This window comes from Neofelis nebulosa, chromosome 10 (assembly GCF_028018385.1).
Source record: "Neofelis nebulosa isolate mNeoNeb1 chromosome 10, mNeoNeb1.pri, whole genome shotgun sequence".
Taxonomy (NCBI): Eukaryota; Metazoa; Chordata; class Mammalia; order Carnivora; family Felidae; genus Neofelis; species Neofelis nebulosa.
Window position 1 is genome coordinate 74342218 of NC_080791.1, and position 27086 is coordinate 74369303.

General features: G+C 41.8%; 2 protein-coding genes and 1 pseudogene across 4 annotated transcripts in view; all 3 read left to right on the forward strand.

The window, feature by feature from the left end:
* Positions 1-2489: 2489 nt before the first annotated feature.
* On the forward strand, positions 2490-13890 carry LDHA (lactate dehydrogenase A). Of its 2 annotated transcripts, none has more exons than XM_058688416.1 (8): positions 2490-2608; positions 4682-4831; positions 7659-7776; positions 8712-8885; positions 9326-9499; positions 10801-10918; positions 12448-12571; positions 13122-13890. In XM_058688416.1, exons 2-8 carry the CDS (start codon positions 4706-4708, stop codon positions 13284-13286), a joined length of 999 nt encoding a protein of 332 aa, XP_058544399.1. In that variant the 5' UTR covers positions 2490-2608; positions 4682-4705; the 3' UTR covers positions 13287-13890. The 2 variants fall into 2 exon arrangements, with proteins under 2 accessions (XP_058544399.1, XP_058544398.1); XM_058688415.1 differs by lacking the exon at positions 2490-2608 and adding an exon at positions 4276-4467.
* A 4174-nt stretch (positions 13891-18064) lies between these two features.
* The window catches only part of LDHC (lactate dehydrogenase C), a 43677-nt gene continuing 34655 nt past the window's right edge, over positions 18065-27086 (forward strand). Inside the window, exons 1-2 of one of the 2 annotated variants that reach the window (XM_058688418.1) lie at positions 18065-18225; positions 18475-18609. In XM_058688418.1, coding sequence (XP_058544401.1) covers positions 18484-18609 — 126 coding nt within the window. In that variant the 5' untranslated portion in view covers positions 18065-18225; positions 18475-18483. The other variant, XM_058688419.1, reaches the window with a different exon arrangement.
* LOC131487569 (twinfilin-1-like) lies at positions 22095-24627 on the forward strand (annotated as a pseudogene).

Sequence of the window (27086 nt, forward strand, 5' to 3'; positions counted from 1 at the left end):
CTGAGCACCACCCATTCTCTGAGGTCAGACTATCCCCTGATCAAGCCACCTCTTTTGTGAGATGTTCCCTTTCAAAGGGGCCATCCTTGAAGAACACTTGGTTAGTTTGGAGAAGTCTGTTCTGCCCTCTGAAATAGTGCTTTCTGATCCATCCCATGGATCCCACATTCGGCTTGGGCTTTAGTACAGAAATTCTTCTCTTTGGGCTGTATTAGTCAGGGTTCTCTAGAGAAACAGAACCAATAGGAGGTATAACAAAATTTATTATAAGGAATTGGTTCAGGCAATTATGGAAGCTGAGAAATCCCAAGATCTTCCATCTGTAAGCTGGAGACCCATGACAGCAGGTGGTGTAAATTCCAGTCCAAGTTTAAAGGCCTGGAAAGCAGGAGTATGGATAGTAGTACCAGTCTGAGGGCAGAGAAGACTGATGTCTCAGCTCAGCAGATGGGCAGAGACACCCAGTAACATCTACTAGCTCTCACAGAAAATGAAATTTTCTGAGCCTGGGACTAGCTTGGGCCCCCACCATGATTTCTTAAAAAAAATTTTTTTAGGGGCGCCTGGGTGGCGCAGTCGGTTAAGCGTCCGACTTCAGCCAGGTCACGATCTCGCGGTCCGTGAGTTCGAGCCCCGCGTCGGGCTCTGGGCTGATGGCTCGGAGCCTGGAGCCTGTTTCCGATTCTGTGTCTCCCTCTCTCTCTGCCCCTCCCCCGTTCATGCTCTGTCTCTCTCTGTCCCAAAAATAAATAAAAAATGTTGAAAAAAAATTTAAAAAAAAAAAATTTTTTTTAAAGCATGTATTCATTTTTGAGAGAGGCAGAGTGTGAGTGGGGAGGGGCAGAGACAGAAAGAGGGTGGGGGGGAGACACAGGATCTGAAGCAGGCTCCAGGTTCCGAGCTGTCAGCACGGAGCCTGAGGCGGGGTTCAAACTCACTAGCCGTAAGATCATGACCTGAGCTGAAGTCGGACGCTTAACCAACTGAGCCACCTGGGCGCACCCCCCCTGCACCACAATTTCTTGACTTTTGTGGAGTCAGCGGTGAGGGGTGGAGAAGGGACAACAGGAAAAATAAGAGGTTGGAGCCAGTTGGTCCTAAAGAACCAGCTGAAATCACTTATTAGTTGTCTGACCTTGGCAAAATAACTAATTTTTCTGAGCCTTGGCTTCTTAACTGCAAAATGTGAATAATTATGCCTACTCCAAATAATTAGAGTGAAGGTATTACCTGGCTTGCTGCCTGACACGTAGGGGGTGCTCAGTAAATAGTACTTGTTTTATCCACATTTGTAGAGTTAAGTAGAGGATATTGTTCTGCATAAGAAGAAGGAAGCTGTGTTTGGAGTGAGCTGTTATGTGCCTTAATTTAGGGAGCTGTAAACTTTCCACCCAGATTATTTTTAGAGGTCATCCCAAGGTCCTCATCCTGAGTTCTTACCTGTCTCCCCAGCCTACCTTCCATTCTCTGAACTCTGCCCTCTTGCCAGCAGCTGTAGTCACATCTGATAAGCAGGCAGGGGCCCAACCCTGACTGAATGAGGATATTGTTGCAAAGACTGGGGAACCTCGAGCAGTCAGCCCTGCCCTGAGAAACAACGGAGAATTTGTGATTGGCCTTCAGCCTGTCCAGCTGTGTGTTTGAGGTGAGAGCCTAGGTTTCTGGGATTCCTAGAGCAATAGGAAAACTATTACAACTGCTAGACAGATACCCTGCTTTTCTGGAGCTGAGGTTAGCTTGTTCCCTTCAAAACCAAGAGACCCATAATTATGGATCTTTCTCAGAACTGGACTCCAAGTTGGTCCCAGGTTCAAAGGAGGAAGTAGACTGATCCATGCCTTTGAAAGAATCGCTGTCAGGTAGGAGAGCAAAGTGACACACGTCTCTAATGCAAGCCAGTTTGAAGGAGACACAGCTCAGCGGATGCAGAGACAAGGCAGATACTAACTCTGTGTGTGTGTGTGTGTGAGAGAGAGAGAGAGAGAGAGGCAGACAGAGAGAGACAGAGAGAGAGAGAAACCAGATGATGGGTGAGATTTAAAGATAGGGAGCAGGAAGGCAGGCTGAGCAAAGGGGGGTGGGGGGTGGGGAAGCAGCGTCAAGTTTTGGGAATCACTCGACCTAGGTAAGGAGACTGATGCCGTGCTAGGCATTCCCTCCCTTCCAACAAATTGTTGAGTGCCTAACGGGCCAGAAGCTGTTCTTTCCGGTCAATTGGGAAACAATGGTGAAGATTCAGATTAAGCCTTTCCGGAGGGTAGACTGGACTGGCTGGTGGCTCTAGAGGGCCGGGGCTTTTGTGGCCGGAGGCTGAGCGGTTCCGGCAGCCCCTTAGGTCCCCAGGCACACGTGGGTCTGTCCCCAGATCTTCGGTCCCGCTGCGCGCGCCGCCTGAGCCTCCCCACAGCCCCGCCTGGCTTCGAGCCCGCCCCTAGCCCGACCCACACGTGGGTTCCCGCACGTCCGCCCGGCTACCCCCCTGACGTCAGCCTCCCGGTTCCATTTAAGGCCCCTCCCGCGCCCAGCTCCGAGTACGGGAGCCGCTGCCGCCAAGTCCGGACCCAACACCGCGCGCCGCCGACGCCCGCCTGCTCGACGTGCACTCCCGGTACGGTCGGGCCCCGAGCGCACTGCGCGGGAGGGTCAGGAGAGCGAGCTGCCTCCGGCTCGCTAGCTCGGCGCTGTCCCCGAAGGGGTCTCTGCTCCCGGGGAGTCGGGGGGAAGGCAGGATCCTCACGTGGACTCAGAGGTCACCGCACTCTGCTTTTGCTCTAAGTGGGCACCATGGCCTCTGGTCCGGCTGGGGAACCGAGGTGGCCGCAGCTATCCTGTGGCTGAAAGCCCAGGTGGATGCAGAAAGACAAGGAAATGACAGATCTAAAGGGTGGGGCATACCTCCGGGTTTAAAATAGGCAAACAACGCAGAACTGGAGGTCGGGTTTCCAGAGCCCACCCAGCCTAAAAACCCTCAGCAGTCGTGGGTGAGGGATAGAGGGAGGGGATCGACAACCGCGGAGCGCTGCTTGGGTCGCTTTTTAACCCTGGGACTCTTCAAGAGGTGGACTCCATGGGGCGGCTACTGCCTGCGGATTATAGGGCGCTCTTTGCGCAAATTACACTTATTAAGCAGCTGCTGATGTATCGGGTGCTACGCAAGGCACGGTGCATGCAAAGATGAAGCAGGAAGAGTCTCAGCCCTCCTGCCGATGGTCTTTTGAGAGCAGGCTATCTGGTACCGTCCCCTCCTCTTGAGAAATGGGGGAACCTAAAGCTGGGAGAGGGTTAGGGCATCTCTGAGGTCACAGAGTGGGTGGCAGAGTTGGGGGAGTAGACCCACTTTCTGCAGTGCTCGTCCCTCACCCGTGCCCCCACGTTGAAGGGAGCGCTGGATCCCAGGGTTTAGGTTTTGGTGAGGCCAGGTCTAGAAATAGCAGTGATTTACGCGGAGAGATCTGATTCCACCTTGGTGACTCTGGGCTGCCTGCCTGGAAGTCCTCTCGGATATTTTTGCCCTTTGGGGTGGTGTCAAGACCAGACGTGGTGCTTCAGGGTGCAACCTGTGATAATCTTTCCAGTGAATGCAGTGCAGGGTTGGATTAGCAGGGCGAAGGCCCCCTCCCCGACACTGGGAATGGAGGATTCCACCAAGTATCTATTAACTTTAGGGCTCCAGGCCTCTGCAGCTATTTTTGCACTTCCTGTACTGACAAAATTTCCTCATATCGGGCCTCACGCCTTTGCAACATGGATCACGGCAGAAACCACACGAGGCGCCTCCCTCCCTGTTTGTTAACAGCTCCTTGGGTCTAGTATTCCGATTTAAAGTCTGGCTCTGCCCGCGGCCAGGGAGGCTGCCAGTAGGGGCACTAGTTAAGTCTAAAGTCCACCTCGGGGCTCTCTGCCTCGTGGCTCTCTCTCGTACCCTAAGAGCAGGACAGTTCCCAATTATTTCCGCTCTTGGGCGGGGCTTTCCAGACTGGCGCCTCTGCGCCAGCACCCAGCTCTCGAAAGCCGCGGTCTGTAGGCTGTACTCTTGTCCCCGCCCAGCGCTCGAAATGAGCATGCGCGCAAGTGTCGCGCCGGGCTGGGTGGGGGAGGGGCGGAAAACCCGAGGGTTCCCAGCCAACAGAGCTGTTGGTCTGATATCCGCCCCATCTTCTGGGGCTGGAGGAAGGAGTGAGTGCGCATGAGCAGAGGTTTTTTTTGTTGTTGTTGTTGTTGTTGTTGTTTTTAACATCCTACGGCGTCCAGGTGGTTCCAAGAGGCATTTACGGGAACCTTCCGCACATTTCTCTCTACTTTTTTTGAGGGTTTGCAGGACTGGTGATTGGAGTACATTTGGGCAGGCAGTCACAGCGATTTTGTGTGAGAAAAGGCAGCCCCGCTTGGGGTTAATAAATCAAGATGAGTGAGTCCTCAGGAAGTTATACTTACACCCAAACGTCAATATTATTTTTCCACGCCAAGGTGAGATCCTTTACACCAAGATAGATCCTAGCCAGACCAGACCCTGGCTTTAGGCCTTTCAGTATCCCTTTGGCCATCTTTAGGTTTGTTCCTTCCCTCTTTTTAATGGCAAGTATCCCAAAAGGAAGTAAAATAAGCTCTTTTAGAACAGCTTTTGGTTAATAAGCGTTAATTTAAAGAGGATGCAGTGACAGTGTGTGTTTCCCCCCTATAGATTCCTTTTGCTTCTAAATCCAATATGGCAACTCTCAAGGATCAACTGATTCAGAATCTTCTTAAGGAAGACCATACCCCCCAGAATAAGATTACAGTTGTTGGGGTTGGTGCTGTTGGCATGGCTTGTGCCATCAGTATCTTAATGAAGGTAAGTGAAAGCCCATCACTCTGAAAGCCAAGGATACCTTGACCCCAACGATCTCCCCACACCTCCAAGAATTGCATTATTACATTGTAGATACAAATATTTAGGTTCATGCATTCATTTGAAGAACTTTATGTGGAACAAACTTTAGTAATGTGATGCTATACCGAAAGAGTATCTGTACTAAAAACATTAAAAGTTATAAGGCTGGTGACACAGTTCCTTAAATTCACTGTGCTGTATTAACATGCATGAATTGCCTACAAATGAAAACATAGTCTATATCTTTAAGTTAAACATGCCTTTATTTTAAAGTAATTTTTGAGTTGAAAATGATACACACATTTGGTAAAATTAAAATCACTGAGTGTGCCTGGGTGGCCCAGTTGGTTGGGAGTTCCACTCTTGATCTCTGCTCAGGTTATGATCATGTGGTTGGTGAGTTTGAGCCCCACGTCAGGCAGGCTCTGCATTGATGGCATGGAGCCTGCTTGGGATTCTGTTTCTCTTTCTCTCTGCCCCTCACCTGCTTGTGCGCTCACTCTGTCTCTCAAAATAAAAAAAAAATATTTTAATTACACAATGTGGGGAATCTTAAGTCTTTCTCCCACAAAAATCCCCAGTGCCCCTCACCTTGAATAATAATTTTGGTACCAGTTATGGAGTTAAATTTAGATAGCAAAAGATAATTTGAGAAAGAATAAAGAATATCTTTTATAGTAGTTGAGCCTGGTTTATATAAAAAAAGAAATTGAGGCAGCTTACAATATTAAAATATTTTAAGTTTAGATTTGGAGTTACTAATAAGGGAGTGTAATGATGAATTCTGGGTTTTGAACAGGAAAGGATTGACATAAGGAACTGAAGGCAGAAATGAGCTATGCAGAGGTTGTGTAACAACATAGGTTGCTTTTTATGTGTTCTTAGGAGGGGCCACATAGTATAAAGGTTTCCCCCACTATCCGAAAGGAGAGCATTCCTATGAAACCTTTCTGAAGCCTGGTGTAAAGCAAAGAAGCAATTACCATTAATTAATGTGGAAAATTTTTTAACATTCCCAGACCCAAAAAATAACCTTAGGATTTTCTGATACCTTAGGACACATCGTGCTAATGCATGCACAAAATAGAGATAAGGTACAGATGCTCACAAAGTTCAAAGCTATGGCAGCTTGATGCTGAGATGCTGAGTAAAGTTCCTGAGGAACTTGGTTCATCAAGTGGAACCAAGGTGGTAACTAGGATGTGTGCTGCCTCTGTAAGGGCTCACTGCGAAACAAACACTGAATGCTGTTTTTTGTTTTTTGTGGGGTTTTTTTGCCTTATTTCCTAAATTTTTTTTTGACTTTTTTTTTTTTTTTTGAGACAGAGAGAGACAGAGCATGAACGGGGGAGGGGCAGAGAGAGAGGGAGACACAGAATCGGAAGCAAGCTCCAGGCTCTGAGCCATCAGCCCAGAGCCCGACGCGGGGCTCGTACTCACAGACTGCGAGATCGTGACCTGAGCCGAAGTCGGACGTTTAACCGACTGAGCCATCCAGGCGCCCCAATTGCCTTATTTCCTAAAGGCAGAAATCCTCTTTGGATTTATTTCAGTTAGGGAAAACAGGTACTAAAGTTAGGTCTTTTATAAAAGGGAAGTGGCATAATGCAAACTTCTGACAATCAGGGGATACCTGGACCAATTTTTACAGCTTTCCACTGGATCAGGAATTGATGCCATTTGTTTTTTCCACACCTATGCCCTCTAACTCAGGTGTGTATAAGGTTATTATATTACAGATGACATGGGGGGGGGGGTAGATCTGTTGCTCAGCTAGTATAACTTACTTGGTTATAACAGTTCACACCTCATGTGTATTAAATCTGTTGCTGGTGCTCCTGGTCTGAGATGCACCTATAAACATTTACAGATTCAACTGAAAGGATATTTTTCACCAATATTATTTTGCAAATGCACAAATCTGTCTTCTTGGAACACTTAGTGTTGGTTAATATATGGAAAACGTATAAAGGAATGATCCAGAATATCACTTTTTAATTTCCAAGTCTTAATACTGGTCAACATCACTTATGTAATGATTAATGGCCTAAAATTAATGTGTAAAATTGAGAGACTAAACAGAGCAGTCTTATGTAATTGGATGTTATTCCAGCCATTGCCAATCTAGTGTTCTGCTACCACACAGTCGAATGGTGGAGTGCTTGCAGAAGTTGCTCTAGTGAAGGGGTGCCTGGGTGGCTCAGTCAGTTAAGCATCCGACTTCAGCTCAGGTCATCTCACAGTTTGTGAGTTCGAGCCCCGTGTCAGGCTCTGTGCTGACAGCTCGGAGCCTGGAGCCTGCTTTGGATTCTGTGTCTCCTTCTCTCTGCCCCTTCCCAATTTGTGCTCCGTCTCTCAAAAAATAAATAAATGTAAAGAAAATAAATTAAAAAAAAAAAAGAAGTTGCTCTCGTGAAGAGAGAGGATCGGTACTTTTTCCTATGCATGGGTCATCCATGAGTCACTTTAAAGTTTATGTATTTATCTCGAGAGAGAAAGAGAGCATACACACATGCTAGTGGAGGGGGTGGGGGGAGCAGAGAGAATCTCGGGAACTGTGAGATCATGCCCTGAGCCACAATCAAGAGTTGGATGCTGGACTGACTGAGCCACGCAGTCACCCCCGTGAGTCCGTTTTTAAATGGGGGCCTGCCTCTACTTTGAGGTATGTCCTGATACTAATAAAGTGGCAGAGCTCTCCTATGCTAGAAACATAGAAATTTTGCATCCCTTTCTAAAATTTGGAAGCAGCTCTTTTCTATTTGACTAAAAATTTTGTATCTTTTAGGACTTGGCAGATGAACTTGCTCTTGTTGATGTCATGGAAGACAAATTGAAGGGAGAGATGATGGATCTCCAGCATGGCAGCCTATTCCTTAGAACACCAAAAATTGTCTCTGGCAAAGGTTGATTTCAACAAGTTTATATTGTGATCTATGCTAGATTTGATTTTTTTTATCAGGCTTGAAATCCTTTTTCAAAGATTTATTTTTCATATAGGAGCAAAGAGCCCTTGAGCCATTTTGCATTGGCAACCTGTTTATACCAAAGTTTCAATTTCTAGTAATGGAAACCCAATAGTCTATAATGTGGAAAGCATCTGAATTAGAATGTAATTAGTAATGCTTCTCAGGTCCATATTTAACCACATTGCTTCAAATATTTAAATTTAATATACTTACTTCCCCTACTTCCTTTCAGACACTAAGACAAGGTTGAGAATAAGGTAAATGAGCCAGTTCAGACTTTTCACACTTATGAGCCCTAGTCAGGAAACCTGGCATGTGTACAAATAGTGTTTCTTTTGACACCTGAAAATAACTGACCACTTATCTATGGGCTGGGTTAACCATCCTGTGCCATAGGGTATCTAGAAGCAAGATCTTGATAAGTGTAAAGTTGCCTTTGCTTTAAAAAAAAAAAAAAAAAAAAAAGGCGCCTATCTCTGTGCTGATATGATCACAGTAAAGTAATTAAGTAGAAATAGGGGTATGGAAGAGTCTGAGCATTGAGCTCAGGTGGCAAAAAATTGGGGGATAATGTCTCATTTGGTTCTTTCCAGCTCCTCCCAACTGTGGTTATATAAAGTCACAGTCTAAACCAGAATACAAGGAAGGCGTTGATGTACTCTTCCTCCATGTTAGGTGGCCACAGTGAAAAAACCAAAAGCTAAAGGAGTCATGGGTTGGGGGGAGGGGTGGCATTAGTGTCATTTATCTGTGTTTACCTATGCGTGAAAGGAAGTAAGGGAGGTAACAAAACACTAATAAAATTGCCCATAAAAAAAAATGTATGGAAGAGATTAAGGCCTTAATCTGGTTTTTGTTTCCCCTTTGTCTAGACTATAATGTGACTGCAAACTCCAAGCTGGTTATTATCACAGCTGGGGCACGTCAGCAAGAGGGAGAGAGCCGTCTTAATTTGGTCCAGCGTAATGTGAACATCTTTAAGTTCATCATTCCTAATGTTGTAAAATACAGCCCAAACTGCAAGTTGCTTGTTGTTTCCAATCCAGGTGAGACCTTTAATTGCACAAATAGATGAGCTTGAGTAACACTGATGGCATATGTCATATTCTATATACACATATTTATTTCTCGTATTTTTCATTTTCCTCTTGTGAATGGATTTGGTAAAATAGTTAAATTTAACATATTAAAGGGGTACAGTGCCCCTCAATGTAGTTAGAACTTAAAAACTATTTTCCCAAGAAGATCTTAGATAAGGGAAAAGGGTATGAATAAGGTGTTCTAGATGCACAATTTATTTTCATTATACTACACTTCTTGAACACTTAATGAATTTGCTATATTATACATACAGGTTTAAAAATATTGACAAAAATGCTGATTGGTTATGATCAATATCAAGATTCCTACAGAGCCATGTATCTTGAGTAGCCAAACATCATCTAATGATTTACCTAGTATTTTTGCCTAAATGTTTTCTTCATAGTGGATATCTTGACCTATGTGGCTTGGAAGATAAGTGGCTTTCCCAAAAACCGTGTTATTGGAAGTGGTTGCAATCTGGATTCAGCCCGGTTCCGTTACCTAATGGGGGAAAGGCTGGGAGTTCACGCATTAAGCTGTCATGGGTGGGTCCTTGGAGAGCATGGAGACTCCAGTGGTAAGCATAACTTATTTTCTATTTTTGTTTTCAAAAAGATTGTGTAAGATATTGATAGAAGTTTTATTATTAAATCAGAGCTGAAATTAGATATCCATTCATTAGAGTAGAATGATTTCTAAAAATCTATTATTCAGATTTTAGCTATTTTATGTGACCTCTTATGGCATGGGGGATGGGGAATGAAATTTCTTTTACTTAAGATGATAATTCTTAGGATGACCTCAGTCATTTACTATCACAATTGTCTATATGAGACTTGAACTGTGAGGCTGTGAAAAGGTTAACCATCCAAATGGAGTGCATGGAAAAATTCTATCACAGTTGAATTCACAGTTACTTATACTAAGAAAATTCCCCTTATGATCTCATACTATCTTTATATTTCAAATAGGATTAAACATCCCAATAGGTTAGGAAAACAGGTCAGAATATGGTGAAAATTCTTAGTTTCACATAATCTAATCAATTAAAATCTAAGAGTAAGGGCATTGGTAGTCTTTACCATCTACCAAAAGCAGGTAATCCTCCTCCGATAAGAAATGAGGATTAGAAAAATGGGTCAAAGTAACTAGTCTTGTTACCGAAACCCAAGTTTGGCGGCCTGTTGCTCAAAAGGCCAGCACTCAAGAGCAGAGTTTTGACTGGAAAAAGAATATGAGCTTTATTCAGGAGGCGGGCCACGTGGGGAGAAGGCAGACTCTTGTCCAAAAGTCAACTCCAAAGTTTCTGCCAGGCCCAGAGATTTTTGAAGGTGTCTAATCAGTTAAGGGAATGCAGTGGTCTGTGACATTCCTTGATTACATGCAGATTTGATGATGCCAGTTACAGAGTTACCTCGGTGCTTGGAGTTTGTGCAAGGTCTTAGTTCCTTGGTGCCTGGGGGTGGGGGTTGTGCAAGAAGGTCTGGTTCCATGGGACCCAGGGGTTGTGCAAGAGTACTCTGTTCTTTCTACAAAAGAGGGCAAGGTCTACAGATGTACAAAAGGAGGTCAGTAAAGTCATTTGTGTGACCTTAAAAAAGAAAAACATTTTGTTGAAAGATTGCTGGGCTAATCAGAAAGGTGAGGTGACCTCAAACAGACTTGCTGGCCTCTGTGGCCTGGGAAAGTTCTGGTCTTTTATTCTCCAAGGCCAGTGGTCTGCAAATCTTAAAGAAAGTAAATTAGTTCTGTTAAAGATCAAGGGTCTTAAGTCAGCAAGCAAGGAGTGAGTTAACTTGAAGCAAGGCTGGCTGGAGTGCTATTATAGTCTGCTGGATGATGTATGGAAATAAATGTATTCTGTGCTATTTCTTGTAGTGCCTGTATGGAGTGGAGTAAATGTTGCTGGTGTCTCCCTGAAGAATCTGCACCCTGACTTAGGCACTGATGCAGATAAGGAAAAGTGGAAAGAGGTTCACAAACAGGTGGTTGACAGGTAATAGATTCCATAGTTTGGCAATGTAGAAGATTAAAATTTATTATTTTTATTTTAAAGTTGGAAGTTTAATAGCATTTGAGTACTTCTTGTTAGAAAACTTTTTTCTAGGGATGTCTGACTGGTTTAGTCGGGTAGAGCATGTGACATTTTTTTTTTTAATGTTTATTTTTGAGAGAGAGAAACTGAGTGTGAGTGGGGGAGGGGCAGCGAGAGAGGGAGATACAGAATCTGAAGCAGGCTCCAGGCTCTGAGCTGTCAGCACAGAACCTGACATGGGGCTCAAACCCAGAAACCGTGAGATCATGACCTGAGCCGAAGTTGGATGCTTAACCAACTGAGCCACTCAGGCGCCCCAAGAATTTTTTATTATTTTAAAAGTTTTAGTGAAGTAGTCTCTACACCCCATGTGGGGCTTGAACTCACGACCCCAAAATCTAGAGTCACATGCTCCACTGACTGAGCCAGCCAGGTGCCCCAGGAATAAGAATTTTTTTTTAACATTTATTTATTTTTGAGAGAGAGTGAGCAAGCACAAGTGGGGGACGGGCAGAGAGAGGGAGACAGAGATCCAAAGCAGGCTCAGCACGGTGAGCACAGAGCCCGATGCAGGACTCAGACCCACAAACCATGAGATTAAGACCTGAGACGAAATTAAGAGTCAGCCATTTAACCAACTGAGACACCCAGGCACCCCACCCCAGGAATAAGAACTTTTAAATCCAATTTCCTGTTATGGGCTTTATGAATAGAGACATTTGTTTATTCAAATGATTATAAAGTTTCAAGGAACGTCTAGATTTGTAATGGTACTAAAATGTAAATATTAACTCTTAGAAATTGTTGAAACAGGGAAGCTTTCATGCTTGGTGGCATTATTTACTTATTATAAACCATGTGGTCATGTGTGGATCTCAGGTATATAGAATTGAATAATGAATCATGATTGGTTTAGGCAGGGCCCTCTTTGTATTCGTTTAATTAAATAAAACCTAAGAAATGTTGACAGTAGCTGTCAACTAAGTGTAGTGTTCGTTGGAATTAGAATTTTTAGTATGTTGGTACTTGGAAATGAGTGAGTTCTGAGCTCCTTCTCCCACTCACCCTTCCACCCATCCCTTACTTGACATAATCTTGAGTCAAGCATACCATACATAATCTTGGATTTATATTCCAAAATTCAGTATTACATTGTAAGAATCATTTATTTTGTTGCATGTAGATACAGTTATTTTTGACCATTATGTAACATTCCACTGTGTTGAATATTTCACTGTATGTACCACAATTTATCCATTCCCCTGTTGGAGAATCCTGGGCTTGTTGCCAGGCTTTTGCTATTACTAACAACACTGTTGTGAACATCCCTGTTCATAATATCCTGGTATACGTGGCAATCATTACTCAGGTATATAATGCAACTTTGTGCCATTGTTTGCTGTAAAGCCTGTGTTCAGTGAAAGCGTTGTTGTTCTTTGTTTCTCTTACCCTACTTTTTCCTACCTTCCCTGTCCTTCTGTACCCTACAGTGCCTATGAGGTGATCAAACTGAAAGGCTACACTTCCTGGGCCATTGGACTGTCTGTGGCAGATTTGGCAGAAAGCATAATGAAGAATCTTAGGCGGGTGCATCCAATTTCCACCATGATTAAGGTAGGTCTGTGTAGTGATACATTGTATTTAAATGCCATTATTTTCTGGTTTTTAAAAAAGAGTCTTCTATGAAAGCAGATTAGTCATCAGTCCTTGATTTGAGTGAAATAAATTAATGCACTAACAACTTTCCTTTTTTGGAGAGACGTGGTTGCACTTTAGGAATAATGTCTACTAGTACTCTGTTCACCACATAGATACTTGGTAACTGACTAATAATAAATTGGGGTAGGTGCATGACCATAAACGAAAAATTTTTTCTTTGAAGAAAAAAAGAAGTCACACTGAAGTTAGAGTTACCAAGATGTTATCCATAAAAATGTGACAGTACTACGGATAACAGCAATAGTTTAGAGTTTCTTTTACAACAGGAATCTTGCCAGTATTTTGATGATTTGCACTGTTCATCACATCCTAACTGAAAATGTGGAAAGAAATTTCTACTTACCAAGTTGTATTAAATAAGCATACATATTTGTAGAGCATGGAAGTCTTGGGAGACCCCAAAATGCATAGACAAAACATAAAATGTCTTTCATTTTGTCTTCAGGGTCTCTATGGAATAAAAGATGATGTCTTCCTCAGTGTTCCTTGCATCTTGGGACAGAATGGAATCTCAGACGTTGTGAAGGTGACCCTGACTCCTGAGGAAGAGGCCCGTTTGAAGAAGAGTGCAGATACGCTCTGGGGGATCCAAAAAGAGCTGCAGTTTTAACGTTTTCTAATGGTGTACCACTTCACTGTCTAGACTACAACAGGATTTTTAGTTGGAGGTTGTGTATATTGTCCTTATTATCTGATCTCTTATTCAAGTAATAATATTAAAAATGGCCTAGGAAAAACATCAGTTTCCTAAGTTACAAATAGGAATGGTTCACAAAACCTTGCGGCTACATCCTGATGCTGGACGGTACCCATCTTGCGTCGTCCTAAGTTGGTTAACTGAAAATAGTTGCACCACCTCAGAGACACCACTGCCAATGTGGCATGTGCTGCAGTTGCTATTCAAACCAGACGTGTATTTACTGCGTGTTGTATTACTTCTGGTTCCTTCACCCAACAAGCCTAGACCAACCTTTTTTTTTTTTTTCTCCAGCCAATCACCTCCTGGGATCCAATGTATAAATTCAGTATTGCATGTATTGTGCATAACTGTTCTAAAGGATCTTATTTTGTGTCCTATATAAGTCAGAACATAGTGTACATTGCCATATAATGTAAAAAGAAAGATCTACGTATAAACAATGCAACCAACTATCTAAGTGTCATACCAACCAACTAAAATACCAAATAAACTTTGAACAGTGACTTCTCTCTTACTATATTAAGATAAATAAAGCTGCGACTTACTCATTACATTATTGGGACCCATTAGGGTAATTCATCGGCAACACTACAGTGGTATTTTTAAGGTGTGTTGTTTACTAATGATCAGACTTTAGTTTAACATGATTTAATATAATTAATAGATGACTTGATTGAGTAGGTTGTTTTGGTACCATTTCCATTATATTCAATCCTTTTACTATGCTGAGCCACGAGATATTAAGAGATAACTTGATAATAGGGCTAATCATAACTGGTACCCTACAAGTCATGTAGATGGCATTCTACACCTGAATGTAAAAATATCACTTACCAACAACATAGGCAGTGGTACTTTGTCACTATAGGGAGACACAGATTTTTAAGAACTTTGGCTCTCTGGAGGCCGGTAACTTGATGGTACTTAACAGTTTTAAACCAAATAGTCTTGGTGGTTTGTCCACTCAAAAACTTTTAGATTTTCCTCAAAATAGGTCTACAACTATGATCCTTATTCAGGCCCGAATACTTCCAGAGGTTAACTAGAACAACTTTATTGTCATCACTTCTCCAGGATCTTTCACTAAAGTTTCCTTCCTGAAAGCTAGTGAAGAGAAAGAATTATGCTTTTTTTTTTCAGTGTGTCAAATGTAAAAGGAAAAGAATGAACTATGTAGTCTTAACAAGTACTATAATATGATTTGCTTTTTATACAGGCTTTAAAAAAAATAGACAAGCTACAATTTACACATCATAAAATTTACATTAAAAAAATTTTTTTTTAATGTTTATTTCTGAGAGCCAGAGCACGAGTGGGGGAGGGACAGAGAGCGGGAGACGCAGAATCCGAAGCAGGCTCCAGGGTCTGAGCTGTCAGCACAGAGCCTGACGCGGGGCTCTAACTCATGAACTATGAGATTGTGACCTGAGCCAAAGTCGGACACACAACTGACTGAGGCACCCAGGCGCCCCTAAAATTCACCATTTGAAAGGGTGCAGGGGTGCCTGGGTGGTTCAGTCCGTTAAGCGTCCGACTTTGGCTCAGGTTATGATCTCAAGAGCCCTACATCGGGCTCTATGCTGACAGCCTGGAGCCTGCTTCGGATTCTGTGTTTCCCTCTCTCTGTGCTCCTCCCCCGCTTGTGCTCTGTCTCTCTCTCTCTCTCTTTCAAAAGTAAATAAACATTATAAAAAAAAATTTTTTTAAAGAGCGTATAATTCTGTGAATTCACATAGTTGTACAACCTCCACCACTACCTAATCTTAGAACTTTTTAATTACTACAAAAACGAACCTGTACTTATGCCTATAGCCTCTTTTAACTTTGGGGCAACTTTAGTCTAAAAAAATTTATTTACATTTATTAATTTCATATCTGATAGACTAAATTAGTCAATGCCAACATGACTGAAAAGTCATGCTTAAAGATATATTAACCTAATCTTCCATGAATTTTTAGATTTAATCTTCTAAAGCTTCCTCCCTTTAAAGCACCTCCCTTCTAAAGCACTCCCTTGTGCCACAGGCACAAAAAGTGTTTCAGGATTACCTTGTATCTTCCTGTTCAGGCAAGGAATGGGCCAATTCTGCAAAGTCTTGATTCTTTTAAATGTAATATGATCTCAGGGTGCCTGGGTGACTCGGTTGAGAATCCAACTACGACTCCGTCATGACCTCACAGTTTGTGGGTTCAAGCCCTGCATTGGGCTCTGTGCTGATAGCTCAGAGCCTGGAGCCTGCTTCAGATTCTCTGTCTCCCTCATCTCTGCCCCTCCCCAGCTCATTCTCTCTCTCTCTCTCTCAAAAATAAATAGACTTAAAATTTAAATGTAATATCTCATTTTAGTCTTAATAACCTTGGGGAAGTGGATTAAATATGCCTTAGCTCCATTTACAGAAGATACCAGTTAGTGGGGAAGCAAATAGGATGTTCAGAACATAGTCTTCCTTCCTTCCTTCCTTCCTTCCTTCCTTCCTTCCTTCCTTCCTTCCTTCCTTCCTTCCTTCATTATACATATATATTAATGTATATTATGTATACATAAATAATGTTCATATATATATATATATATAGAGACAGAAAAATGCACATATATTTTTCACTGAAGCCCATGTTGCCAAAGTATCAGGACTTCAAAGCCATGCTCTTTCAGAATTCTTTACTGCATTTATACTAGGGCAGATGTTGGAATGTACAGATCTTGCCCCTCCTGTATTTTCATTGCCGCACAATCAAGCTGTACAATCAAGCAAAATGGCTAAGTTAGTTTGGACTGTAGCCACCCAGAGAGCCCACTCAGGCAGGGGACCTCAAGGGCCAGCCCTGCACTTTGGGTAGGTATGAATGAAGAGCCTTTTTCTTTATCCGGATCAGGAGTTTGGTCACTACCTCCTTCTGCCACCAGATGATCATCCACGCCAGCAGTGTCTCCCTCTTAACCTCCTGGTAAATGAGGTGCAGGTGTGGGGAGTTGCTGTGCAAGGAAGCATACAAGCAAGAGGTAGTACAGGACCAACAGTGGCTACTGTTCCTGTCTACTACAGGGAACCTGTTTCTTGGAGCTGGTAGTTTGTGAAAAGTGCCATGAGAGAAACAGGAGAGATGTGAGGAGGTGGTCCTTGGTCACACATTGGTCAAGGAAAGCTAGAGGAAGTGCCATTTATGTTCCAAACCGAAAATGAGAAATCAACTTCGAGAAGGGCTAGGGAAGCACTTTTTTCTTTTTTTTAACTTTTTCTTAATGTTTATTTTTGAGAGAGAGAGAGCATGCAAGCAGGGGAGGGGCAGAGAGAGAGAGAGAGGGACACAGAATCTGAAGCAGGCTCCAGGCTCTGAGCTGTCAGCACACAGCCCGATTTGGGGCTCGAACTCACGAACCGTGAGATCCTGACCTGAGCTGAAGTCGGACGCTTAACCAACGGGGCCACCCAGGCGCCCCAACAACTCTCTAAATATAGGGAACAGCAAAAAGTCCTGAGCCAAGAAAAAGCAGTCCAAAAGCTGGTGGGGAGTGAGGAGAGAATGTCTTGAGATGAAGTTGGAGAGCTAGGAGGCCAAATCTTTTTTTTTTTTTTTTTTTTTTTAGGAGGCAAATCTTGAATGTCTTTTAGGTTATGGTAAAAATTGGTTATTTTAAATGTAATGGAAAGCCATGGAAGAGTTTTAAGCAGGGCGATTGATTGCATGGTCTGAAGTACATTAAAAACAAACCATAGGCTTTGAAACAGAAAATGGAAAAGGATTTCAAATGCAAATACTCAACAGAAGATGACCAAGGAGGTTGGTTCCCCCTCTGTGAGTTATAAATTCATGGTATAAATTAAGAACACCCTTAGAAAATTACACATGGCTTTTCCTTTCCATTACTACTTTATGTATGTATGTATACATGTATTACTTATTCTGAGAGAGAGAGAGAGAGAGAGAGAGAGAGAGAGAGAGAGAGAGAGAGAGAGAATGAATTAGAGAATTCAAGCAGGCTCGTGGAGCCTGACTTGTGGCTCAAACCCACCAACAGTGAGATCATGACCTGAGCTGAAATCAAGAGTCAGATGCTCCACTGATTTAACCACCCAGGTGCCCCTCATTATTACTTTAATTCAAACTTTATTTCAGCCCTCTGTCCTGAAGTTTCGGAGCTCAATAATAATGTTTTGAATTCCTGCAAATAAATGTATGCACAAGGGCGTGATAAAGCACATCAAAAAATACTCGTCAAATTCAGGTTGGTCATTCCCAAGCCCAGCCTTAAATTCTTAGTCTTTGGGGGTTCAGGTCCTTTCAGCATGCCCTCTCAGAAAGAGGCAAGTTATCTGGAAGCAGTTTGGAAGCTATGTCATCAGGACGCGGTCTTAAGATGGCACCAACGTAAGAAAATGAGGTGCTCCCAAGAGGGCTTTTTCCCAGTGGGGTCTGAAGTCTCCAAAAACTCGACGCTAAACTCACTCCCAGGCCTAGGCTGGCTGAGGGAAATGAAACGATACCCCAATATCCCTCCCTTTCACACTCTTAAAGAACGCCTAGAATTCTTCACAGGGAAGAGGGCTCAACCCCAGGCACCTGGAAAAGTCCCCCTCCCTCTCCCCACAGGCGGGGAGGATAGTCAACAGCCTGCCTAGGTGCCTGCCCCTGGGCCAGCGGGGGGCGGAGCTTGCGTGCTGACGAAAGGGAATCGTGCGTGGGGGCGTTCGTGCGTGCGTTGGCCGTCCAGAGAGTAACCGTTACAGGGCTCCGCACTTCAGCTGTCCTTGATGCTTTTCTTCTGATGTTACTTTTTTTTGTTTTTTTAAATCTTCCTTAAAGGCGGTGTGTTGTGCTTTCTGGCTAAGTTGTGCCAGGCAAAGCATTTGTGAGTGTCTAGTACTGGGGTGAAAATGGTGGCTCGAGGGCAAGGGGAAATAAAAGCTTATTGGTTCCCCAACCCCTACTACTGATAGGTAGACTGGTCCTTGCTTTACCTCTCCACACCCCTTGACCCCCCACCCTTGGTTCCAACTTTCTGCGAACCCAAAAGGTAGGTCCTTAGGTCTTCAGTGTAGTTATGACAGTGATCAATTTAGGGAGTTTGATTCCACTGAAATTTCATTATCCCTATCAGGTTCTCAACATGTCAACTGTCAAGGAGAAGCTTATTGAGAATCTAATTGGGGAAGAGAAGATCTCCCAGAGTAAGATCACCATTGTCGGAACTGGTGCTGTAGGCATGGCCTGTGCTATTTGTATCTTATTGAAGGTAAGTAAGAAGTCTTGTAGGTGTTGATGAGTTCAGGGTTGTAGGGCTAATCTTTTGATAGCAAATATATATTCACTTATCTGATTTTGACATAATTTAAGAAACATTTATCTGGAGTTTACCATGTGATAAAGTACATGGTCTAGCCAGGCATTGCTAGACCACTTAAATTTATTCATAGGAGACACGTTGATTGCATTATTTCGTTAATATTCTGTTTAAATGATGGGGCGCCTGGGTGGCGCAGTCGGTTAAGCGTCCGACTTCAGCCAGGTCACGATCTCGCGGTCTGTGAGTTCGAGCCCCGCGTCAGGCTCTGGGCTGATGGCTCGGAGCCTGGAGCCTGTTTCCGATTCTGTGTCTCCCTCTCTCTCTGCCCCTCCCCCGTTCATGCTCTGTCTCTCTCTGTCCCAAAAATAAATAAAAAACGTTGAAAAAAAAATTAAAAAAAAAAAAAAATTCTGTTTAAATGATTCCATACCTTGCCTTCCTGGAAGAGTAATGGGTGAAAATCGTATTTCCCAGAAGCTTATATTTAAAAAAGTTTTTTAAAATTGTAAGTATTACATGCTCATTATCCAAGTACCAATTTGATAAAATAACAATGGAAGTCCTTTAATTTTCCTTTCTGTTTACACAGCATCTTTTCATGTGGCTGTTGGCAATTTGTATATCTTCTTTGGAGAAGTATTCAAATTCTTTGCCCATTTTAAATCAGGGTATTTGTTGTTGACTTGTAGGAGTTCTTTTTCTATTCTAGGTATTAATCTCTTATCAATTATATTATTTTCCAGTGTTTTTTTCCATTCCATGGTTTTTTCACTCTGTTGATAGTGTTCTTTGATGCACATTTTTAAATTTTAATGTGGTTCAATTTATCTATTTTTACTTTTGTTGCAGGAGCTCTTGGTGTCATATCCAAAAATCATTGCCAAATCCGATGTCATGAATCTTTTCACTTCTGTTTTCTCCTCAGAGTTTTACAGTTTTAGGTCTTACATTTATATCTTTGATCCATTTTAATTATGTATATGGTGTAAGGTATAGGTCCAACTTCATACTTTTGCATGTAAATATCCAATTATTCCAGTATGATTTATTGAAAAGACTCTCCTTTCTCACATTGAATGGTTTTTGGCATTCCTGTCAAAAATCATTTGACCATATATGTGAGAGTTTATTTCTTTTTTTAAAAGTTTATTTATTTTGAGTGAGAGAGAGAGAGAGAGAGAGAGAGAGAGCATGCATGCCAGCAGGGGAGGGGCAGAGAAAGAGAGAATCCCAAGCAGGCTCTGTGCTGTCAGTGCAGATCCCAAAGTGGGGCGTGATCTCAAAAACCATGAGATCATGACCTGAGCAAGATCAAGAGTTGGGCATTTAACCAACTGAGCCACCCAAGCACCCCTGTGAGAGTTTATTTCTGGGTTCTCTATTCCAGTGGTCTATATTTCTTTATGCCAATGCCACACTATTTTGATGACTATAGCTTTGCAATAGGTTTTGAAGCATGAGACCTCCAGATTTATTCTTTTTCAAGATTGTTTTAGTCATTTAGAGCCCTTTAAGATTTTATATTAATTTTAGCATGGAGTTTTTTTCTATTTCTTTTAAAAATGCCATTGGGATTTCATACGGGTTTGCACTAAATCTGTAGATTACTTTGGGTATGTTGACATCTTAACAATATTAGGTCTTCCAACCCGTGATCATGCGATGTCTTCCATTTATTTGTGTCTTCTTTAATTTGTTTCAGCAACGTTTTGTAGTTTTCAGTGTACAAGTCTTTTGTTTCTCCAAATGTTTTAAAGATATTATTTCATCTTTATAACAACCTTGGGAGGTATGTACTGTTATCTCCATTTATAAACAAAAATACTGAAACATAGATATTAAGTAACTTGCCCATGGCCAAGTGGCTAGTAGGTGAAGGAGTTAGAATTCAAACCTTGGCAATCTGGACACAGATCCTGTGTTCTTAAAATCTTTATGATATTATATAGACTTTTTTTTTTTAAACTAGCAGAGCAAGATGACAAAAAGCCAAGCCAGTTAAATTCCAGAACCCCAAGAAAGGCTTAGGAATCGGAAGTACCAGTTGTCTCACAAGGTGGAGGTGAGGGATGGGAAAAACATGGGAGAATTGGTTAAAAGTTTATATGATGAGAAGGAAAACCACCAGATTCTCTTCTGCACCTTTATCAACCAAGTAACTGCCTCTCACATCCCAGCAGGCAAGGGGGAGGAGTACATTCTTTGGAGTAATTGAATCAGGCATGTTCTACACTTAAGACATCAAGGACAGTAAAGACAGGCATCTTATACAAAGCAGTAGAATCAGGTAAAAATCTGTATATTGGACAGTGAGGCAAGAATCCCACTTACTTCTACTGGGCTGCTGGAAAGAAGAATGTCAACAATGGAATACAGAAAAGAGATGAAATTAGAGGACCGATCAGGAAGTCCAGTCACTCATGGACATTTCTAGGAAGCGAAAAGAAAGAGAGGGAAGAAAATTATTCAAGAGATAAAATTATAAAACTGAAGGGTGTGAGTTTACAGATATAAAGAATTTATTGAATGGGGTGCCTGGCTGTTTCAGTCAGTGGAGTACGCAACTCCTTATCTTGGAGTTGTAAGTTAGAGCCCCATGTTGGGTGTGGAGATTATTTAAAAATAGAATCTTAAAAAAAAAAAAGAATTTATTAAGTGCTTAGTACAATGAATCATATAAAGCCTCCTCCAAGGCATCATGGAATTTCAGAACTCCAATTGTGAGAGAAGGTCCGTTGTTGGAGCCCATTTATTTCCTACTAGAATCCACAGTACACTGGAAATACCCAGGTCACATTGATGCAGATTGTGGGATAAATGGAAAGTGATGAAGGATATTAAAAAATATGTATTTAGATAGTTTATTGACTTCAAGGGACATATGGGCTGTAATGAGTACCATGACACCTGCATATATCATTGAAATGTGAACCTTATTTACTTATTTTTAATTAAAAAAAAATTTTTTTTCAATATTTATTTTTGAGAGAGCATGAGTGGTGGAGGGGCAGAGAGAGAGGGAGACACAGAATCCGAAGCAGGCTCTAGGCTCTGAGCTGCCAGCACAGAGCCTGATGTGGGGCTCGAACCCAGGAACCTTGAGATCATGACCTGAGGTGAAGTTGGATGCTTAACCGACTGAGCCACCCAGGCACCCCTATTGAAAGGTGGACTTTAAAGCATAGCAGTACAGCCTACTTCCTTGTCCTGTACAGAATAAAGTGGCCAAAGCAGTTTTCCTTAGATTGATATATATATATTTTTATTCTCTTACTTTTACCTTACCATTCTCTTACCTTACTATAGTTATTCTAGAACTCCCTGGAGAAAAGATCTTGGGATGCTCATAACTATTCTTGTTTTTTTTTTTTTTTTTTTTTTTTAACGTTTACTTATTTTTGAGAGAGAGAGAGTAAGAATGGGGGAAGGGCAAAGAGAGGGAGACAGAATCCAAAGCAGGCTCCAGGCCTTGTCTGAGCTGTCTGCACAGAGCCCTTACAGGGCCCCTGAATCCATGGACTGAGAGATCATAAACTGAGCTGAAACCGGATGCTTTACCGACTGAGCCACCCAGGCGCCCCCAAATAACTATTCTTAAAAGATTGTAACAGGCTAAACAAACCCAGACTCTCTATTTGGAATTCTGTTTAAGAAATGACTCATAGTTAATTCTTAAAAAACAAAAACTTTTGCGATTATTTGAGTTCTGCCTTTGACAGTCCAGACAAATGGAGCTGGGAAGATTTCCTTGAAAAGAGTATTGTCTTGGCTCTCTGCACTAGATCCGGAGCCGGGAGCCCACGGCCCGGCCATGTCCCATCAGACCGGCACCCAAGCAAGTGAAGATGTTAAAGATATCTTTGCAAGAGCAAGAAATGGAAAATACAGACTTCTAAAAATATCTGTTGAAAATGAGAAACTTGTGATTGGCTCATATAGTCAGCCTTCAGATTCCTGGGATAAGGATTATGATACCTTTGTTTTACCCCTTTGGCGGACAAACAACCGTGCTATATATAATTCAGGTTGGATTCTCAGAATTATGGATATTCATTCCTTGATCTCCAGATCATTCTCATGTTTGTCAAAAAATGCTGTATGCAGCAACAGCAACTCTGAAAAAGGGAGTCTGGAGATGGCTACGTTAAAGATCAAGTATTTGGAACAGTAAAGGAAGATGTATCATTACATGGATATAAAAAGTACTTGCTCTCACAATCATCTCCTGCCCCATCGACTGCAGCTGAGAAAGAATTATGACAAATTAAAATGAATGAGGTACAAACGGACGTGGGTGTGGACATAAGCATCAAACACTACAAGGAGTAGCATTTCCTATTTCTCAAGCTTTCCAGGCTTTGGAAGAATTAAGTAACAGCTCAACTATGTGCAATTAGAAATAGATATAAAAAATAAAATTATAATTTTGGCCAGTACAACAAATACAGAACTAAAAGATTTGCCAGAGAGGTTTCCCAAGGATGCAGCACATTACCATTTCTTTCTGTATAAACATTCCCATGAAAGAGACTGTTTGGAGTCCCTAGTTTTTATTTACCCAATGCCTGAATACACATGCAGTATAAGAGAATGGATGCTGTATTCTAGCCGCAAGAGCCCTCTGCTAGAAATTGTAGAAAGACAATTACAAATGGATGTCATTAGAAAGATCGAGATAGACGATGGGGATGAGTTGACAGCAGGCTTCCTTTATGAAGAAGTACACCCAAAGCAGCATGCGCATAAGCAAAGTTTTGCAAAACCCAAAGGTCCTGCAGGAAAAAGGAATTCGAAGACTTATTAGGGGGCCAGCTGAAAGTGAAGCCACTGCTGATTAAAATCATTATGTTAAGCATTGCAGTACTAGTTTTTCTTTAAGTCCAGTTTTTAGTACAGGAGAACTGAAATCACTCCATGTTGACACATAGTAGGGAAAAAATGTACTTTTTGAAAAATAACGCTTTTCACTTCTGTATGTTTTTAAAATTAAGGCTATAGAAGACTCATGATTTCTATTTTTGAGTTAAAGGTAGAAGAGGGTTCGACATAGTGATGTTTACTTTTGTCACACTGTTTTCACAGATTAATAAAGATTCCATACTTTCACATAATTCTTAAAATTTTATACACTTGGGCCAAGTCCAGAAAGTCTAATGTCTCAAAGTAAGATACCCTCCTTACTGCTCTGTAGTGAGACGTCAAATTTTTTCTTTAAGGAAGAAAGACCTTAAAATATTCATACTACTTATGAATATGTTAAGGACCACGTTAGATTATTTTCTAAACTGAGAATTTAGTGTGCCTGGGTAAAGGTGGAAAGTTGCTGACTCTGAGAAACAATGCTTAACTCAGCCTGTGGGGTCATGTCTGCAACTTGTAGAAACAGTGTTTCATGGCAGCAGTCTTTTCCATTTGACTTTTTTGGTTTTTAAAGTGGCATTAAAATTTCAGAAGATCAGTTCACTCTGAAACCTTAAAGGTACCAGATATTTTCTATGCTACAGGATTTCTGATGACGTTGAAAGACATATTTGAACAGCTTTAATAAATTCTCTCTCTAATGCTTTGCAAAATTTCCTTTTCAAAAGTAAGTCATTTCCTTATAAGTAGTGTGAGGCCAAATATTTATGTTCAGATTGAATATTAAATTAATATCCTTAAACAAAACTAAAGTCAATGTTGAAAGAGTTTTAAACATCAAGATTGATTTTTCTCCAGAACCACATATTTATAGGCAAATTGTGCTCTTTATTACTTTTAAGCGTACTCAGATTTAATAAAATTGTTGGAGTCTTAGTACTTAACAGCCTAACACAAATTAAACACTTAAGAATCTTATTTCAATTTATATCTTACTTCAAAACACATTTAACTGTTTTTAAAGCTTTGCATTTCAGCTACAACCTACAGAAATTTAGAAATTTTGAGCCTCTTTTTTTTTTTTTTTTTGATACTTGAAACAGAAGGAGTTAGAATACTACGCCATGTTAAATCTGATAAACCTGCTGCAAGAGCCGTAATTTGGAGGAGTTTTTAGGACAGAGAGAGACAGAGCATGAACGGGGGAGGGGCAGAGAGAGAGGGAGACACAGAGTCGGAAGCAGGCTCCAGGCTCTGAGCCATCAGCCCAGAGCCCGTCGCAGGGCTGGAACTCACGAACCGCGAGATCGTGACCTGAGCCGAAGTCGGACGCTCAACCGACTGAGCCACCCAGGCGCCCCTGGAGGAGTTTTTAAAAATGAACTATGGGGCGGGGGGGGGGGGGGGGGGGGGGGCACCTGGGTGGCTCGGTCGGTTAATCATCCGACTTGGGCTCAGGTCATGATCTCACAGTCTGTGAGTTCGAGCCCCACATCAGGCTCAGTGCTGACTGCTCAGCCTGGAGCCTGTTTCAGATTCTGTGTCTCCCTGTCTCTCTGCCCCTCCCCTGTTCATGCTCTGTCTCGCTCTGTCTCAAAAATAAATAAACGTTAAAATAAAAAAAAAAAGAAGCATATTAAAAAAATAAAAATAAAAATGAACTGTGGGGATCCAGGATTTAGAATTTCTTCATCTAAACTTTATGCTGCATCAAACATATTAGAAATGGACATTTCATAGTATAAATATGAAACACCTTTTTATGCCTTATTATCTAAGGTACTATATGCACCTTTCAAAAATTCCATGTGTGTTCAAGTAAAGCATATTAGAATGATTATAGGTTGGGGCGCCTGGGTGGCGCAGTTGGTTAAGCGTCCGACTTCAGCCAGGTCACGATCTCGCGGTCCGTGAGTTCGAGCCCCGCGTCGGGCTCTGGGCTGATGGCTCGGAGCCTGGAGCCTGTTTCTGATTCTGTGTCTCCCTCTCTCTCTGCCCCTCCCCTGTTCATGCTCTGTCTCTCTCTGTCCCAAAAAATAAATTAAAAAAAAACGTTGAAAAAAAAAAAAAAAAGAATGATTATAGGTTGACAGGATTTTTTTCTAGAGTTAAGAGTATTTGTGTGGGGTTTCGTTTGTTTACAGATAATCAGACTACAATATTTAAACATGCAAAATAATTGGCAGTAATGTTGCACTTGTTTTCTAAAGATAAACTTTAACTTGTTTCATGGGTGCCCACATAGACACATACATACACAAATTACTGCATTGAGAATCCTAGAGCTGTGTTTCATAACATAGCTGAAGCTGTATTTTTAATCAGAAAGAATGTTAAACCTGTCATGAAGGTAGAAAATAATTTGGTAGTGAATATCTTTTTGTACCATTCATGTGCAATTGTAGTCTAGATTTTACACTACATGAAAGTAAATGGACGTTTCAGAATATAGATGTGATTATATAGTCTTTAATTATTATTAAACCAAGATTGCTGGAAATCAGTGATACATTTGTTATAGAGTATAACTCAGTGTTTACAGTATGTTTTAGGTGACATCATAACAACCAAAGGTGAATAAGATATTCCCAGTAAATTTATATAGCAGTAAAGAATTACATGCCTTCTATGGACATTTTATAAGTGCATTTTATATTGCAATACAATTTTTTTCTCTTTAAAAAAAGGAAAAGAGAATTGTCTGGTAACTTGTTAAGAAAAGAAATAATTCAAGTTGGAAATATAATTTATTTATTTATTTATTTATTTATTTTTTTTTAAACGTTTTTTATTTATTTTTGGGACAGAGAGAGACAGAGCATGAACGGGGGAGGGGCAGAGAGAGAGGGAGACACAGAATCGGAAACAGGCTCCAGGCTCCGAGCCATCAGCCCAGAGCCTGACGCGGGGCTCGAACTCACGGACCGCGAGATCGTGACCTGGCTGAAGTCGGACGCTTAACCGACTGCGCCACCCAGGCGCCCCTGGAAATATAATTTAAAAGCAGACTGTGTTGGCTATTAAATTATTGTCACTCAGCTCCAAATCCAACTTTCTTTACTCTGTGTTGCTGGTGCTGGATCTCTGTGTAATCTTTTTCTCCTTTACCAGTCGGCATCTTGTTAGGTTCTGCCAATAGGAGGCACTAGAGAGAAGTTGGAAGGTAGGAGTGGAGACATGACCACCTTCTTCCTGTTTGCTTGTTGTTTTGGTCACAGTAGTCCCCTTTGCCTCAGTGGTAGCAGTTGGTTCTAGATTCTAGTTTCTTTTGGACTGCCCAGCCTCATTTTGCTCTTCCAGTGGTATCAATAGTAGCCAGGTTTTGCCTCTTCCAGAGGTCAGAGCCTGGCTGTATGAAGTGCCTCCTTTTAGTCTCTCTCTTTTTTCCCTCAGTCTTAGGGCTAGTGGCTTCAAACTGTGAGTGCTAGCTCTGGGTTACCTCAGATGTTCCCTTTTTGTCTTTTCAGCCCTCCAGCAGCTGTCTAACCAATTCCCTGTATTAAATACTTTCTGTTGAAATGCTTGGAGTGGGTTCTGTTTTCCTGTTCAGACCCAAACATATACAT

Bases quoted from the DNA above. Each gene is read 5' to 3' on its own strand.
- LDHA (XM_058688415.1), top strand. From the start codon at position 4,405: ATGAGTGAGTCCTCAGGAAGTTATACTTACACCCAAACGTCAATATTA. The intron at 10,919-12,447 runs GTAATAGATTCC...TGTACCCTACAG, and splicing joins CACAAACAGGTGGTTGACAG to TGCCTATGAGGTGATCAAAC. The intron at 12,572-13,121 runs GTAGGTCTGTGT...TTTTGTCTTCAG, and splicing joins CAATTTCCACCATGATTAAG to GGTCTCTATGGAATAAAAGA.